This window comes from Schistocerca nitens, chromosome 8 (assembly GCF_023898315.1).
Source record: "Schistocerca nitens isolate TAMUIC-IGC-003100 chromosome 8, iqSchNite1.1, whole genome shotgun sequence".
Lineage (NCBI taxonomy): Eukaryota > Metazoa > Arthropoda > Insecta > Orthoptera > Acrididae > Schistocerca > Schistocerca nitens.
In genome coordinates this window covers 330,720,435-330,736,888 of record NC_064621.1, presented here as the reverse complement: position 1 = coordinate 330,736,888, position 16,454 = coordinate 330,720,435, and the positions used below count along the sequence as shown (strand labels likewise).

The 16,454-nt window shown below is 43.9% G+C and overlaps 1 protein-coding gene across 1 annotated transcript in view; it reads right to left on the bottom strand.

Moving 5' to 3' along the window:
• LOC126198932 (ionotropic receptor 93a) overlaps positions 1-16,454 on the bottom strand; it is a 151,910-nt gene that overhangs the window by 49,477 nt on the left and 85,979 nt on the right. Inside the window, exon 7 of the mRNA XM_049935570.1 lies at positions 7,851-7,950. Within this exon, the coding sequence (XP_049791527.1) occupies positions 7,851-7,950 (100 nt within the window). The remainder of the gene's footprint in view (positions 1-7,850; positions 7,951-16,454) is intronic.

Genomic DNA, 16,454 nt, shown 5'->3' with positions numbered 1-16,454 from the left:
TTCGCAACCGTCTCCATGAAGCTGGGCTACGGTCCCGCACACCGTTAGGCCGTCTTCCGCTCACGCCCCAACATCGTGCAGCCCGCCTCCAGTGGTGTCGTGACAGGCGTGAATGGAGGGACGAATGGAGACGTGTCGTCTTCAGCGATGAGAGTCGCTTCTGCCTTGGTGCCAATGATGGTCGTATGCGTGTTTGGCGCCGTGCAGGTGAGCGCCACAATCAGGACTGCATACGACCGAGGCACACAGGGCCAACACCCGGCATCATGGTGTGGGGAGCGATCTCCTACACTGGCCGTACACCACTGGTGATCGTCGAGGGGACACTGAATAGTGCACGGTACATCCAAACCGTCATCGAACCCATCGTTCTACCATTCCTAGACCGGCAAGGGAACTTGCTGTTCCAACAGGACAATGCACGTCCGCATGTATCCCGTGCCACCCAACGTGCTCTAGAAGGTGTAAGTCAACTACCCTGGCCAGCAAGATCTCCGGATCTGTCCCCCATTGAGCATGTTTGGGACTGGATGAAGCGTCGTCTCACGCGGTCTGCACGTCCAGCACGAACGCTGGTCCAACTGAGGCGCCAGGTGGAAATGGCATGGCAAGCCGTTCCACAGGACTACATCCAGCATCTCTACGATCGTCTCCATGGGAGAATAGCAGCCTGCATTGCTGCGAAAGGTGGATATACACTGTACTAGTGCCGACATTGTGCATGCTCTGTTGCCTGTGTCTATGTGCCTGTGGTTCTGTCAGTGTGATCATGTGATGTATCTGACCCCAGGAATGTGTCAATAAAGTTTCCCCTTCCTGGGACAATGAATTCACGGTGTTCTTATTTCGATTTCCAGGAGTGTATATACTGAGCAAGCAGTGAGAGAAACAAAATAAAAATTTTGAATAGGAATTAAAATCCATGGAGAAGGAATAAAAGCTTTGAGGTTTGCCGATGACGTTGTAATTCTGTCAGAGACAGTACAGGACATGGATGAACACTTGAACGGAATGGACAATGTCTTGAAAGGAGCATATAAGATGAACATCAACAAAATCAAAACGAGGATAATGGAATGTAGTCGAATTAAATCAGGTGATGCTGAGGGAATTAGATTAGGAAATGAGACAAAGTAATAGATGAGTTTTGCCACTGGGGAGCAAAATAACTGATGATGGTCGAAGTAGGGAGGATATGACATGTAGACTGGCAATGGCAAGGAAAGGGTTTCTGAAGAAGAGGAATTTGTTGACATCGAGTATAGATTTAAGTGTCAGGAACTCTCTCATGAAAGTATTTGTATCATTGCAGCCACGTAGGGAAGGGAAACATGGATGACAAATAATTTCGACAAGAAGCGGATAGAAGCTTTCGAAATGTGGTGCTACAGAATAATGTTGAAGATTAGATGGGTAGGTCGAGTAACTAATGAGGGGGTAGTGAATAGAATTGGGGAGAAGAGTAATTTGTGGCACAGCCTGATTAGAAGAATGGATCGGTTGGTAGGACGCGTTCTGAGGCATCAAGGAACCACCTATTTAGTACTGGAGGGAAGCGCGGAGGGTAAAAGTCGCGGAGGGAGATTAAGGAATGAATAGATTAAGCAGATTCAGAAGGATGTAGGTAGCAGTGGTTACTCGGAGATGAAGAGGTTTGCACAGCATAGAGTTGCATGGAGAGCTGCATCAAACCAGTCTCTGGACTGAAGAGCACAACAACATCAACACGATAATTACAGCCCACACTAGACCTCTGTGAGTAGCTGAACTTTAATTATACCCACCCCGCAGCAGGGGCTTGGGGGGCCACTGAATTTGATTTTCGAAGCTGGCCTGAGGCACTACTCTGGCGGGGCATCCATCTGCCTTGGCTTTATTAAGGGTGTGGGCTCCTGACTGATTCCTTCAAACACACGCACAAAGACAAGTGCTTGTTCGAATTTTAGACGTTGAATCGATGGAAAATTTTGATCGAAACGAACAGGTGCTGTTTCTTCTACCTGTTGTTTGGTGAAGACGTCTGGCGCCACTGAAATATTCGGCTTGTCGATTGGTCAGTTCACCCCAGCAGTTTTTTCGGTCTCTGTGCACGGAGAAGAGGCAGCATCTTGTGCAGAATTAATTAGTCCCTGAGCAGTCGCGGTGAAGGTTATTAGTGAGTATGATCTTCGCTTCTGTGTACACTTGAAAGGTGATTTTGAATGGGAGTCAGCTCAGTCTTTCGTGATAAGAATTTTCTGTAGTTTTTAGTCATTTGTCAGCAACATTATGGGGTTCTCGCAAGTGATAATTTTGCTATTAATTAATTAGTTTCAGAAGGGGCCTCACTTGTCTTACATTCGGTCACGATCACTTCTTGCATCATGATCCTGATTAATACGATACTGCAGTGCCTTTAGGAGAATGGTGCAATGTTCCTTCCGACATGCATGCTCAGGAACACGTACTGCGTCGACTACAGCAGTTATGAAATATATATGCAGTTGCGACCATGAACAACCATCAGTTGTGCAAGGGAAATGAAGAAAATGAAATTTGTGCCGGGCCGGAATTTCCGCTTGTCGTGGGCGGCCGCCTTAACAATTTTATCCGTGCGCGCTCCTAGGTCCGCCCCAGATTTCCATGTCTACGGCCCCACCACTCGAGCGCCAGTTGGATTCCCGCTACAGCAACAACGTCAACAATGTATGTTTCTTCAGACATTGTTAAAAATGCGTATTACAAGCCTCAACGGCAAAAAGACAGTCAGAATACTGAAGACAAGTACGTTTGTCTCGTTGAAACGCGGTATTGGCAATCCAACGAAAGTTGTGAGCCATGAGGTTGTAGGCAGTAAGCCATATTGAAGTTTGGTTCGGTCCTGGAAGTGTGCTTGGACAGCCAAAATTGTTAAGGCGACTGCTCGCGACAAGCCATGTCTAGCACAAATATTCATATCTCATCAGTAGGCAATATCTTAGTTCCTAATGCGGCTAACGTCAGATAGAGTCCACAACTACGAGTAAATCTCATACATACTGCGAATGTTTGAATCTTTGTGTGTGAGCACATGATCATTCATTTTGCGCTCCTCAATCAACCTAATTCTCGGACAATGATGATCAGTGCAATGCCAAACAGATTACACTCACGGTATCATAGTATTAGGATTTTATGTGTTAAATGTCTTCTGATGTTCAGGACTACTACCATTTTGCAAATAAATGTCCTTTTGGAATCAACTCAGTTCGTTGAACTTTTCTCCAATGTGTGTACAAGCACGTCACCCCACCTCCTGTGGGTTTTAGCCTGATGCACCATTTAAGAGAAAGATACTAGAAAGAATTTAGTAAAATTCAACCACTGATCGATCCACCTGAAATCTGTAGTTAGATTTCCGTTGTGCGACTTCTTTTTGATAAAACACAGGGCTAAATTCAGTTAATGTTCATGTAATGTCAGGCGACTTGGCGTCAAAGAAAGTTAGAGAATGATGATCACTGTTTTGCTCGCTGTTACGAAAAGTTCATGTTACTCGTACATGGCAAAGCGCGACCCACCGTAGAAGCAGTTACCAATATTTAGAGGTTTTCGATATTTTAATAAACAGTGGGCACCTTTTACATGGAGACCTATGGCGTGCTTCGCACAGAGGCGATACGATATGCGATATGATTCGGTGTAGTAATGGTCGTGCGACGCATCACTTACGAGGTCTGATCAAAAAATTCCGGAACATTCGTGATTTCGCGCCAATGGTATGTTGGAGGGAAATGCGCTTGGCATGCACACGCCTGTGCTTAACACATAACTGCCGAAGTTTCATTGCTGTGGGTATGGAGTAGAACGGTTGTGTCGCACAGTTTGCGAATTTCGAGATGGCAGTGTTAGAGGAGCAACGCGTCTGCACTAAATTTTGTGTGAAGCTCAAGAAAACCTTTAAGAGACATACCAAGTGATGCAGGGAGCCTACGGTGACGAGTGCTTAAGCCGTACACGGTGTTACGAATGGTTCATACGGTTTACAAATGGCCGCATGGAAGTTAAAGATGACCCTCTTTCAGCACCCCTTCGACGTCTACCGACGACGCTCATGCCAGGAAGGTCAACGAAACAGTGCGTGGCAATCGGAGATTGACTGTCCAACAGATTACAGAAGAATATAACATTTCAGTTTGATCCTGTCATGAAATTCTGACACAGCATCTTGGAATGCATCGTGTTGCCGCTAAGTTCGTCCCACGGCTCATGAGTCAAGACCAGAAAGACCTTCGCCTCGCGATCTGTTAAGAGCTTTTGGATCGTGCAAATGAGAACGAGATGTTCCTTAAGAGAATCGTAATTGGTCATGAGACGTGAGTCTACGGTTATGAAGTTGAGGCAAAGATTCAATCTTCACAATGGGTCGGGAAAGGTTCTCCAAGACCAAAGAAAGCTCGTCAGGTCAGGTCGCATGTCAAAGCCAGGCTGGTGGTTTTCTTTGACTTTGAAGGATTAGTTCATCATGAATTCGTGCCACAGGGACAAAATGTTAATCGATGGTACTATCGGCACTTGTTGTGACCCGTGCGAGAAAATGTGAGAAGGAAACGGCCTGAAATGTGGCGAGACAATTCACGGCTCTGGCATCACGACAACGCTCCCGTACATTCATCTCGGTTGGTGCGTGACTATTGCGCAGAAAACGAAATCACTGTGCTGCCGCATCCTCCATACCATCATCCATATCCTTCACACCTGACGTACGGCTTTTTTTATTTCCAAACTTGAAAACCCCCTTAAAAGGACGAAGTTTTGCAACGACAGACGAGATAAAAGAAAATTCACAGACGGCCCTTCGCACGATCCAGCAAGAGGAGTACCAAGACAGCTTGTGGAAGTGAAAAAGCGTTGGGAGTGGTGAATCAATTGTGGAGGAGAGTATTTCGAAGGAGACCATGCACATTAAGTAAAAGATAAGCGTAAAAAATGGTGCCAAAATTCCGGAATTTTTTGAACAGACCTCTTATGGGGGCGATACTCCTGTTTCCACTGGCACGATGCGATACAGTACGCTATGCGTCCTGTATTACGACAAACAACAAAACATCCCGAATCAAGTTTCAGGCTTACTTGCAGTCACGAGCTCTTCTGAAAAGGGCATTATTGTGGCTTAATAATATTTAAAGTTCAAAGAACTGAAAAAGCAAAATAAGTACTGCGTGCACCCGTACAATGCCACTTATATCAAACAGTTTGGCTGGCGTCGGCAAGTGATGATCGAAGGGATCGCTGTGTCAAGTAGAATTCTATGGTTACCAGTATTTTGATTGCTGGCTCCTATCGTGACTGGACCAGAGGTGGGATTCTTCCTATACATCGGTCAGGGGACCTGAAGGTGGCATAATATAGCACTGAAACTGGTTGATCAAATAAAAGGACTGGAAATTTAGACGGCTGAAGGTGTTTGACTCGACATTTTATATTGAACAGTCGAGGTCCTGCAACTAACTGTATAAAGAAGGGCTTACAGAGACAATTTGGCAGTGTTTTCTCGTGAGCCCCCTCAACACGAACAGAAATTCCATGAATTCTACAGAATGAGTCTCGACGATTACCACTTTTTAGATCAACTAGTATCAGCCATTCTGACAAAGCAACACATATTTTTACACCGTCATGGCACCCAAAGATTAAACTTCAACTATAGCCATATCTGTTCGTCGAATGTTTAAATGTACTGAACCTGGAGCTAGCTCATTTTGTGTACCTGCAGGTAATATTTCCAGAACCTTAAATAGAGGCTCCTCCATTTCAGTTTCGAATGAAGTAATTTTTAGAACATGATTAATATTTTACAGCCAGCAACCAAACCCGTGGGTTTGTTATCTGAATAAGAAACCGGCAACAAGCAAGTTTGTGGAAGGTAGGAGATGAGATACTGGCAGAATTGAAACTGTGAGGAGGGGGCGTGACTTAGTTGGTTCAGCATTTGCCAGCGAAAGGCAAAGGTCCCGAGTTCGAGTCTCGGTCCGGCATACAGTTTTAATCTGCAAGAAAGCTTCACGAAGACTGTGGATTAAAAATGATGATACAGATTCCACAGCAAATTCTTCCCTGTTTCTTTCATTTCTGTTGCTATCTTCCTCGTCACATCTGCTCCTCGAATACGATTTGCTAGTATATTACCTCTGACAAAGTCCGCAGTTCATAGTCTTGCGGTAGCGTTCTCGCTTTCCGCGCACGGAGTCCCGGGTTCGATTCCCGGCGGGGTCAGGGATTTTCTCTTCCTCGTGACTGGGTGTTGTGTGTTCAATTCATCATCATTAACTCGCAAATCGCCGAAGTGGCGTCAACTAAAGAAAAAAGGACTTGTAATACCACGGCCGAACTTCCCCGCATGGGGCCTCCCGGCCAACAATGTCATACGATCGTTTCATTTTTACCACAGACATCTCAACAAGCTGGTCGGAAGATATCATCTTCGTACAGTCCTCTTGACTGAACGAAATGTTGACTATACGCAGGTCACACGTCAAGACGTCTTTCCAGCATGAAAGCACGCGTGCGAGTGAATGTTTCGGTTCGTATCGATAGCAACACGAGACAATTCCGCACAGCGCGGCAAGCGGCCACAGTTTCGAATGTGGCGCGTCGTAGATCGTCGCGGCCAAACGCCGGAACGTACCCTGTATTCACGCGAGGCTGGAAAGAGGTACGGCTTTCCTTCAAGAGTTAAAAGCAATTTAGATACGTTGGCTACATTACTTATGCACCTGTAAAATGCGCCAAAAGTAAAATGGCCAGCGACTATATTTTTCATTGTAAACTTTTCAAAATATGCGCGGTGTTATATGAAGAACTACAGGCAACAAAGAAAGGAAAACCAGTTCATTGTCAAGCTCTGACGTAAAGCTATGAGATGCGGAAAAATAATTTTTGTACCATATAATTCCCTCAAAATCGAATGACAAAGACTGCGTACAGGAGACCATGCGTGAATCCCAATACAGTGGTTTTTAATTTTTTGCGCGAAAAGTAAAAGATCCACTTAGAAAGTAATTACATTTTTGTAAGGCAAACCGAATTACTTGAAATTTCATTCCTCGCTATTTTTCTCTTGGCTTTATGGGGCATGAATGGGTTTGGATTTTTTCCCAAAATAATGTGTCATCAACGAACGTTAGCTTTTTGTGAAGAGTCCTCCAATGCCCGGGGTAAACCGTTTACGTAAGCCAAGAACAGGAATGGGCCAAGCAGTGAACATTGTGCTACAACAACTTCAATGTTTTCCCACTCTGAATTTAATCTTATTCCCGTCCTATATATTTGTTACGTGGCTCTCTGTTTTGAAAGGCCTGTAACGCCCCGCTGTTTTAGTTTTGCTCTTATATCTTTATAAACCACATAATCAAAGACACAGGAAATGCCAATAGGACATTTTTTCTTGTTTAGTTCTTCCACAACTGAATTCGTGAGATCATATTTTGCTTTCTTGGTAAAGAAGTCTCTACAGCAGCCAAACTGAGATGTTGTTAAGAGGTTATTCTCAGAAAGATGATTCAGTGTTCTGTTCCAGGTTACCTCCTCTAACAAGTAAATAAATAAGTAAAAATAGAAAAGAAATCTAAAAAATGGCAAGGTAGGGAAGAAGGAGCTCGGTGTATAATTACAGGTCAGTTGCTTATCACCATTTATATAAATGCTGCTGCATACGTCAGTCTTTCAGGAAATATACAATTACTCATCGACTGCTACTCCTGTAGCACAAGGGCGGCACTACTAAGTTAGTACAAGATTTCAGTATGAGTTCGCCTATACGGCGGAGCAATACCAGGAGCCAGTTATTGTCGCCTTTAATGTTCTTTGCGATAAGCTTTGATATTACTTACCCTTTTTTATCCTCAGTAGCATCTCAGTGTCGCTTACGTCGACGAACTGGCCGTATCCAGCTTGCAACGACAGATTGAGGAAGCTGTACTCATCATTGTTCTGAAACAAACGTAATTGCTGTGTTTGATACGTGACATTTCTCAAACCATGCGGCCGATGTTTGAGATTGCGCAATTGGAGTGTATCTCTGAAAACAACTAGAGGGATTAATTCTGAGATAGTCGAAATAATGGTATCATTTTCCACAGTATAAGAAATATACAGTGGCCTTCCTTGGATGTGCCGGTGGTTCGCTGTGTGGCGCCTACCAAAATGTTAGCTGGACATACTGACTGCGCTATGTGGCGGGTTCTAGACCCATTTGGTTCCAGGGTTGCGACTGCTTTACTCTCATTATTTGAGGAATCTGATGGTTGAGACATAGTTGTTGACTTTGTAATAGTTTATTGTGCAGCTATCTGCTTTTTGAAGAATTAACAATACGAGAGAAGGAAAGTTGCCATTCGCCATATAGCAGAGATGCTGAGCCGCGATAGGCACAATAAAAAGATTCACACAATCTTAGCTTTTGGCCATTAAGGCCTTGTCAGCAGTAGACACACATACACACACACACTCACGCAAGCGCAGCGGAAGTTGCGCTTGAGTGAGTGTGTGTGTGCGTGTGTGTCTACTGCTGACACACACTCATGCAAGCGCAGCGTAAGTTGCGCTTGCGTGAGTGTGTGTGTGCGTGTGTGTATGTGTGTCTACTGCTGACAAAGGCCTTAATGGCCGAAAGCTATGATTGTGTGAATCTTTTTATTTTGCCTATCGCGGCTCAGCATCTCTGCTATATGGTGAGTGGCAACTTTCCTTCTCTCGTAATGTTACATTCCATCCTGGATTTTCCATTGTTTGATTTTTGAAGGATTAAAATAGTGTAAAATTTCTGTTAACGATTAAGAATAATTCGAGCGAATTACAAATTAGGTAGAGTGTTGCCTTATCGCTCGGCTCACATTCTACGTGCCGCCCTTATACAGCAGTGCTTCAGAAAGCTGGTGATGGTGTTTCGTTGCAAGACCACCCCTGAGGCATTCCCCCAATCGGACTGACTAAGAACAGAAAACCGTTGTTGGTTGTGGGAAGTAATCGCTACTGCAAAAAGGATGAAGCAACTTGTCAGAATACAGATTGCCTGATCTTCTAAGGATTAACTCATTCCTACACGAATGGAAACTTACACTAACGTTGAGAAAGCAGAGGGAAGTCATAAGGAAATTGGTACTGGATTATTACAAGGAGCGCTCTATACGCATGGTAGAACCTAGATGACGTCTAATACTTTTCGCAGAATAGATGGCCATTTACATCGTAGATGTACACCTAGTTTCAATGCTCTCAAAGTATAATGTATAATGGTTCCCATTTTTACTGCTACTAAAGTAAACTGCTTCGTAAAAATGTATTCACAAATCTCGTTTTTTCTGCAGTTCCACAATATTGCAGGCAACTGGAGTATAAAAGAGGGGGAACATTAGTGTTTAAATATCAGCGGAATAAAAACTATCAAGTCTCTCAAGATCCACTTTTCTTCTTCACGTAGATTCGATGGTCTAAGAGATATAATTCGTTACAAGAGGACAAAAAGGTTTCCTATCGTGCTGGGAATTTATATTTCAGTTAAAAGTTACAGATGTTTCACACACAGTTTTTTTCCAATTATAATTCGCAAGTACAACCAAAACGTGCTACTTATTAGAACAAAACAGAATCCAGATTACTGACCGATATTCACTCGCGCCATAAACCCAAGGTCCGTAAAAAAAAAAAAAAAGGTTGAGCAGTAAGCTTTCTGTCCTGCCATTGGCTGAGGCTGTGACGTCACGAAGGAACAGCCGCTGCCTCTGGAACAGCGCTACAAGACGCAGCCCGCGCATTTAAGCGATGTATTTGTGAAATGTTTCAGTTTCTACAGAAATAGTAAAAGGTAAATTGTTATTCGGTTATTTCTAGAAAGTTACTGCTATATTCTGTAACTTGTCCAGCTTTTAAACAGACACTGCTGAGTGCTGACTTTAATAAAATCAAGCGTCAATAGATCAAGCTATACAAAAATAAGTGCAAAATACAGTCTGTTTTGCAGTTCTCTACGAAGTAAACGTTCGAAATGAGCATTCAATTTTCTAACTTTGGCTCTGGGAAAAGTGTTAACTTGTAGACAAGCTCTATGTAACGCTCATTTATATTCTGTTTACATCATGTCTACAAAAACACTGTCGTTTTCACTCAAGAAATTATGTAATTGCCTTATTTGTAGGAAGCATTTGAATTACGTACCTGAACTGCCACAAACACACACACACACACACACATTCTTAATTTTCTCACACCTCAAACCTTTGGCTTATATTTTTATCAAGGTTGATGTATATTGTTTGCCCTAGTTGTTAAAATTCACTTATATAAAAGGGCATTGAATCAAAAAAAGTGCTACAAAATACGATTTACAGGAAATAGTGGTAAATTAACTTACCGAGCCCGCCGTTCAGCAAAGTTGGTATGTAGTGTGGGAAACAATAAGCCAATCCTTGACACTGTCAGTGTAGAGTCTTGCTAGTTGTGAAACAAACACAGTCAGAGGACCTTCACTTCTATCACTAAGTTTATATATTATTTAAATTTCACAAATATTGTTTATTTACATTCTAAAGTGATACAAATACCACTTCCTTGCTTTCCGTTGCTGAGCGGCAACTGCTTTCTTCGACTTGTCCTTTGCAGACAGCCAACGCAGTCGGATAAATGTTCTCGTCCTAGCGTAAATCTTAATGATTTCTGGGTGAATAGTGGGGAATCGCTCGGTAAGTATAGCGCACAGGTTCTTGATGACACCTGTTTCCCTGGACAAACTGTAGTGTCCATGGATCTGGGCAAAAATTAATTCAAATTTGCTAATTGTTTCGAGCCACGTTTCTGAAGGCACAAGCAAACCCCCACGAGAAACCATGCCCAGCCATCCTCTCGATGTCTCCTCAGGCAGTGTCAGTAACTCTCCAGTGGGTGTGGCCAGTGATCTGTCATACTGTCTGCATCGATAAGCTACATATCCAGCAAGATATTTAAATCCTTCGGTGCTACAATCAGAAGCCAGTGACATTGGAGGCACATCGGATTCTACTACTCCAAAATCTAAATCTTCTATCTCCTTCTCTCCTTCAACCAATGCCAACGCCTCAGACATATCAGGCAGGATATTGCCAAAATCTTCCTTCTTCGTCTGGTTCAACAGACGATGCATTTGAAAGCGGAATATCATGAGCGTTTGCTCCCAACAACAACAGTCTTATCCGGCTCTTTACCTCGACTGGCGATGGATGATCATAAAAACGTCCAAGGCCTCTTATAAGAGAAAAAAAGTTCTCCACGCAGTCTTGATTTAATCTTGCTGTAAGAATATATTCAATATTATAAACAGCTAAGTCACTGAACAGGCCCAAAAGTGACCAAACAGTTTTTAAAAATCCTTTCTGGAAGGGTAGGAGATGCTTTGAGTTGCCAACACGCATCTTCTCACAACACTTAGAAAATTTACGTAGGCACTGTTCTTAGGCTTGAAAATTGACACCAAATCCACAGGCTCGTGATTTATTACTTTCTTTTGACCTTGAATTAAGTACATCGACAGTCTCATCCACCATCTGTATGAAATCACTGGCGTGTCCTTCTTCAGGCATCAAATACCGAATCGCCTGTGCAGTTGTATTTGATAGCAGCTGATCTGCTGAGCGTACTCGCTGTCGCTCTCTGCCCTTCACTGTAATGTGTTGCTGAGATAACTTAGGACATATTTTCATCTCGCCACTGTCCAAAGCTAACAGTTTCTCGAACACAGTTTTTGTCACAGCCTTGTTTTCCAACATTATTCCTTGATCCAGCAAGTGGTTCCTTAAGAGTTTGAGCAAATGGGGAACATCAGCAAACACCCACACACGTCTCAGAGAATCACACGGGTGTGGAAAACAAGTATTTTCATGAGTAATGCCAAGCTCCTTCCAGACAGAACTATTCTTTGCACCCATGTCTGCTACTGCAGCCACAACATTGTAGCAAATGCTGGCCAGGGAAACAATTACTTCGTTCAAGAGTGCTGCTGTCATCTGAACGTCAAAATTGAAATAGATAGGGTGCTTCCACGTTGCAAACAAGCCTCGGACCATGACAAGAAGGGCATTACTGTGAGGTCCAAGAACCCTGTCATCTTGATGATCGTAACAAATTCTACTGTCAATGTTCCTTTCATCAAATGACAAAACACAAATACGTTCCCTGTCAGTCAGTGTTGCAGCCTGCATTTTCATCATCACTAAAAGATCCTTCAAAATTCCTGGTTGGCAACTGAAACTGCGATTAATCCAAGAACGCAAGGTTGACACTGCAGGTAGAGGATATCCGAGTTTTTCTCAGAGGAAATTGTAACTCTTCTGCGAAAGAGCACGTAAAGTAATAGACTTGCAAATGTCCTCTTTGCCCCATCGAACTCGTTTTGAACCATGCAACAAACTTCTAATTTGATTGGGTGAAAATATTTTTCCCAGTATTCGATTAGTTTCACGAGACACAAGTTCCTTTTTATTAAATTCTTCTTCGTGCAGACGTCATTTCATTGAGGACAGCTCACCTCTAAGATCTTTATTACGTGATCGCAATTTCATGCACATGTTCCCTAGATGAGCATTTCTCCTGTGTAGTGACGCTACAGAATTCTGTAAAGTGACTTTATGTGGATCACTACAAAGAACTTCATCTGTAAATGTATACTTGTCAACATTCCTCTTCAATGGTGAGAGCTTCTTTAAAGTCTATAGGCTTCTTGTACGAATTTCACGTTTGTTAAAATGTTCTTTCCTTTCTTCTATTGCAATCGGTGTGTTATCACTGGCGCTACTACCACAAGGCAAATTGCAAGACGGATACGCATCACTCTTAAGGATTAGTTTCTGCGGTAAATTTAACAGTTCTGAACGTAAGTTCCAGATATGATCCGTTTCCTTGCAATGACGAGAGCATATTCTAGCGTTCCCTAAGTTCACAGGATCTTTCCTAAAGCATTTTGAAAGCCAAACCTTTTGCAGACTTTCATCGCGTGGGAAACAATGCAACACTATTTCAGTCCCTTTTGTATTGCGATTGTGAGAGTTACAGCCAACAACAGCACAACCTGGCATTGTTTCCACACACTCAAATACTTTGGACAAACACTCACTGCACAAAGATAACCAAACGGAAGCGACAACACGCACGAAACACAACACGGACGAACCTGGACAACACAAAGCTCAGACATACACTTCGCGCGCGCCAAGAGCTGTTCCTCTGTGACGTCATGCGCAGAACGTCAGAAATGGGTTTGCTTCTGCGCAGCAGTTACTGCTCCCTCGTGCCATAAACCAACTAACTCCGATACAAATTGGCCAGCGATGCTCATGTAGCGTCGCAACACAAAGGGGCTACAATTACATATCGATTGTTTACGACGAAGGATACAACGGCGTGCTGATAAATAATGCCTTCAAATTTTTACGTGAAAAGTCTTAAAGCTTTTTAAATAAAAACTTGTTAACATTACGTATCTTGATGTCTACATATTTATTTCTCAACATAGTCACCTATGCGACGAACACATTTCTCCCAACGAGAGAGCGGTTTGTTGACACCGTCAATGTACACTGTTTGACTTTGCTCACAGAACCACAACTTCATCTCAGCTTGCACCACTTAATCACTATCAAAGTGAAGTCCTGGAAGGTGTTCTTTAAGTTTTGGAAACAGATGAAAATCGGATGGGTGCAAGTCGGCACTATATGGAGGATGATCGTTGACAGTGAACCTAAGGAATCTGATTGTTACAAATGTCGCAGGGCTCGTGTGTGGTATAGCTGTCATATTGAAGGAGAGGATGCTCCATGTGTGGGCAAAATCTTCTAATTTGAAACTCGATTACAGCACGCTGTTTCTCACGCACCGACATAATTAACGTTACACACCGTATGCTACACACTATAATTCGGAGCTCTCTAGCGGCAGAAGGTTGCAAACATGTAGACATGAAGAATAAAGATGTAGAATGTCAATAAAATCTGTTTTGCGTAATAAATTCAGGGTTTTCCCATTAAAAAAATAGGGGGCATTGCTTTTCAGCAAGCTCGCATTCAGTTTGCAAGTCAGTAATTTTTCATGAAGCTTACACTGCAGACATTCTTCAAATTAGAATATAATATTTATTTAAATAGTTACAATAATAGATTTAATTCATTTCAAAAATTTCTTTCAAAATCAAAGTAAAAACAACTTTTTACATTTTGAAATATTTTGTTATACGTTTTATTATATTTGTACCTAAGTAAAATATTGCCTGTTGCTTATTTAATCATAACAAAGAAAACCAAAATGATATGATTTCTGAAACATTTTTGTGTATTAGGTAATCTGATATCCGAATATATCAGGCACGCCCTGTGTTTGTCGCATCAAGTAATCCGTTGAAAATAGTGTCGTTGACCACTTATATTAAAATAGCCACTTGAGCAAAATCTCTCAGTGACTTATTCAGTCTGGAACCGCGCGACCGCTACTGTCGCAGGTTCGAATCCTGCCTTGGGCATGGATGTGTGTGATGTCCTTAGGTTAGTTAGGTTTCAGTAGTTCTAAGTTCTAGGGGACTGATGACCTCAGATGTTAAGTCCCATAGTGCTCAGAACCATTTGAACCCAGTGACAACTTTTTCTAGGATGGGCCACACGACGCTTTTGTGTTTGTCGTATCGAGTACTCGGTTTTTTTAATCTGTATCACGTGTTCTGGTTCGTGGTGAAAATAGTGTTGACCACTTCCATTACAATAGCCACTTGAGTAAAATTTCCTAGTGTAGTAACTTTTTCTAGGACGGGCCGCACGACGCTTTTGTATTTGTTGATTCGAGTACTCCATTTCTTTTGTTTTTTTTTTAATGTGTGTCACGTGTTCTGGTTCGTGGTGAAAATAGTGTCCTTGACCACTTCCATTACAACAGCCACTTGAGAAAAATCTCCCAGTAACTTAACCTCTTCTAGGATGGGCCGCAAGACGCTTTTGTAAGCACTCTCTTTTGTAGATTGCCTGCATTTTCCTGTTATCTTACTACTGACTCAATGTCTATCTCCTGCCTTACTTAGGACTGCACCTGTATTATCGTTCTACACTCCTGGAAATTGAAATAAGAACACCGTGAATTCATTGTCCCAGGAAGGGGAAACTTTATTGACACATTCCTGGGGTCAGATACATCACATGATCACACTGACAGAACCACAGGCACATAGACACAGGCAACAGAGCATGCACAATGTCGGCACTAGTACAGTGTATATCCACCTTTCGCAGCAATGCAGGCTGCTATTCTCCCGTGGAGACGATCGTAGAGATGCTGGATGTAGTCCTGTGGAACGGCTTGCCATGCCATTTCCACCTGGCGCCTCAGTTGGACCAGCGTTCGTGCTGGACGTGCAGACCGCGTGAGACGACGCTTCATCCAGTCCCAAACATGCTCAATGGGGGACAGATCCGGAGATCTTGCTGGCCAGGGTAGTTGACTTACACCTTCTAGAGCACGTTGGGTGGCACGGGATACATGCGGACGTGCATTGTCCTGTTGGAACAGCAAGTTCCCTTGCCGGTCTAGGAATGGTAGAACGATGGGTTCGATGACGGTTTGGATGTACCGTGCACTATTCAGTGTCCCCTCGACGATCACCAGTGGTGTACGGCCAGTGTAGGAGATCGCTCCCCACACCATGATGCCGGGTGTTGGCCCTGTGTGCCCCGGTCGTATGCAGTCCTGATTGTGGCGCTCACCTGCACGGCGCCAAACACGCATACGACCATCATTGGCACCAAGGCAGAAGCGACTCTCATCGCTGAAGATGACACGTCTCCATTCGTCCCTCCATTCACGCCTGTCGCGACACCACTGGAGGCGGGCTGCACGATGTTGGGGCGTGAGCGGAAGACGGCCTAACGGTGTGCGGGACCGTAGCCCAGCTTCATGGAGACGGTTGCGAATGGTCCTCGCCGATGCCCCAGGAGCAACAGTGTCCCTAATTTGCTGGGAAGTGGCGGTGCGGTCCCCTACGGCACTGCGTAGGATCCTACGGTCTTGGCGTGCATCCGTGCGTCGCTGCGGTCCGGTCCCAGGTCGACGGGCACGTGCACCTTCCGCCGACCACTGGCGACAACATCGATGTACTGTGGAGACCTCACGCCCCACGTGTTGAGCAATTCGGCGGTACGTCCACCCGGCCTCCCGCATGCCCACTATACGCCCTCGCTCAAAGTCCGTCAACTGCACATACGGTTCACGTCCACGCTGTCGCGGCATGCTACCAGTGTTAAAGACTGCGATGGAGCTCTGTATGCCACGGCAAACTGGCTGACACTGACGGCGGCGGTGCACAAATGCTGCGCAGCTAGCGCCATTCGACGGCCAACACCGCGGTTCCTGGAGTGTCCGCTGTGCCGTGCGTGTGATCATTGCTTGTACAGCCCTCTCGCAGTGTCCGGAGCAAGTATGGTGGGTCTGACACA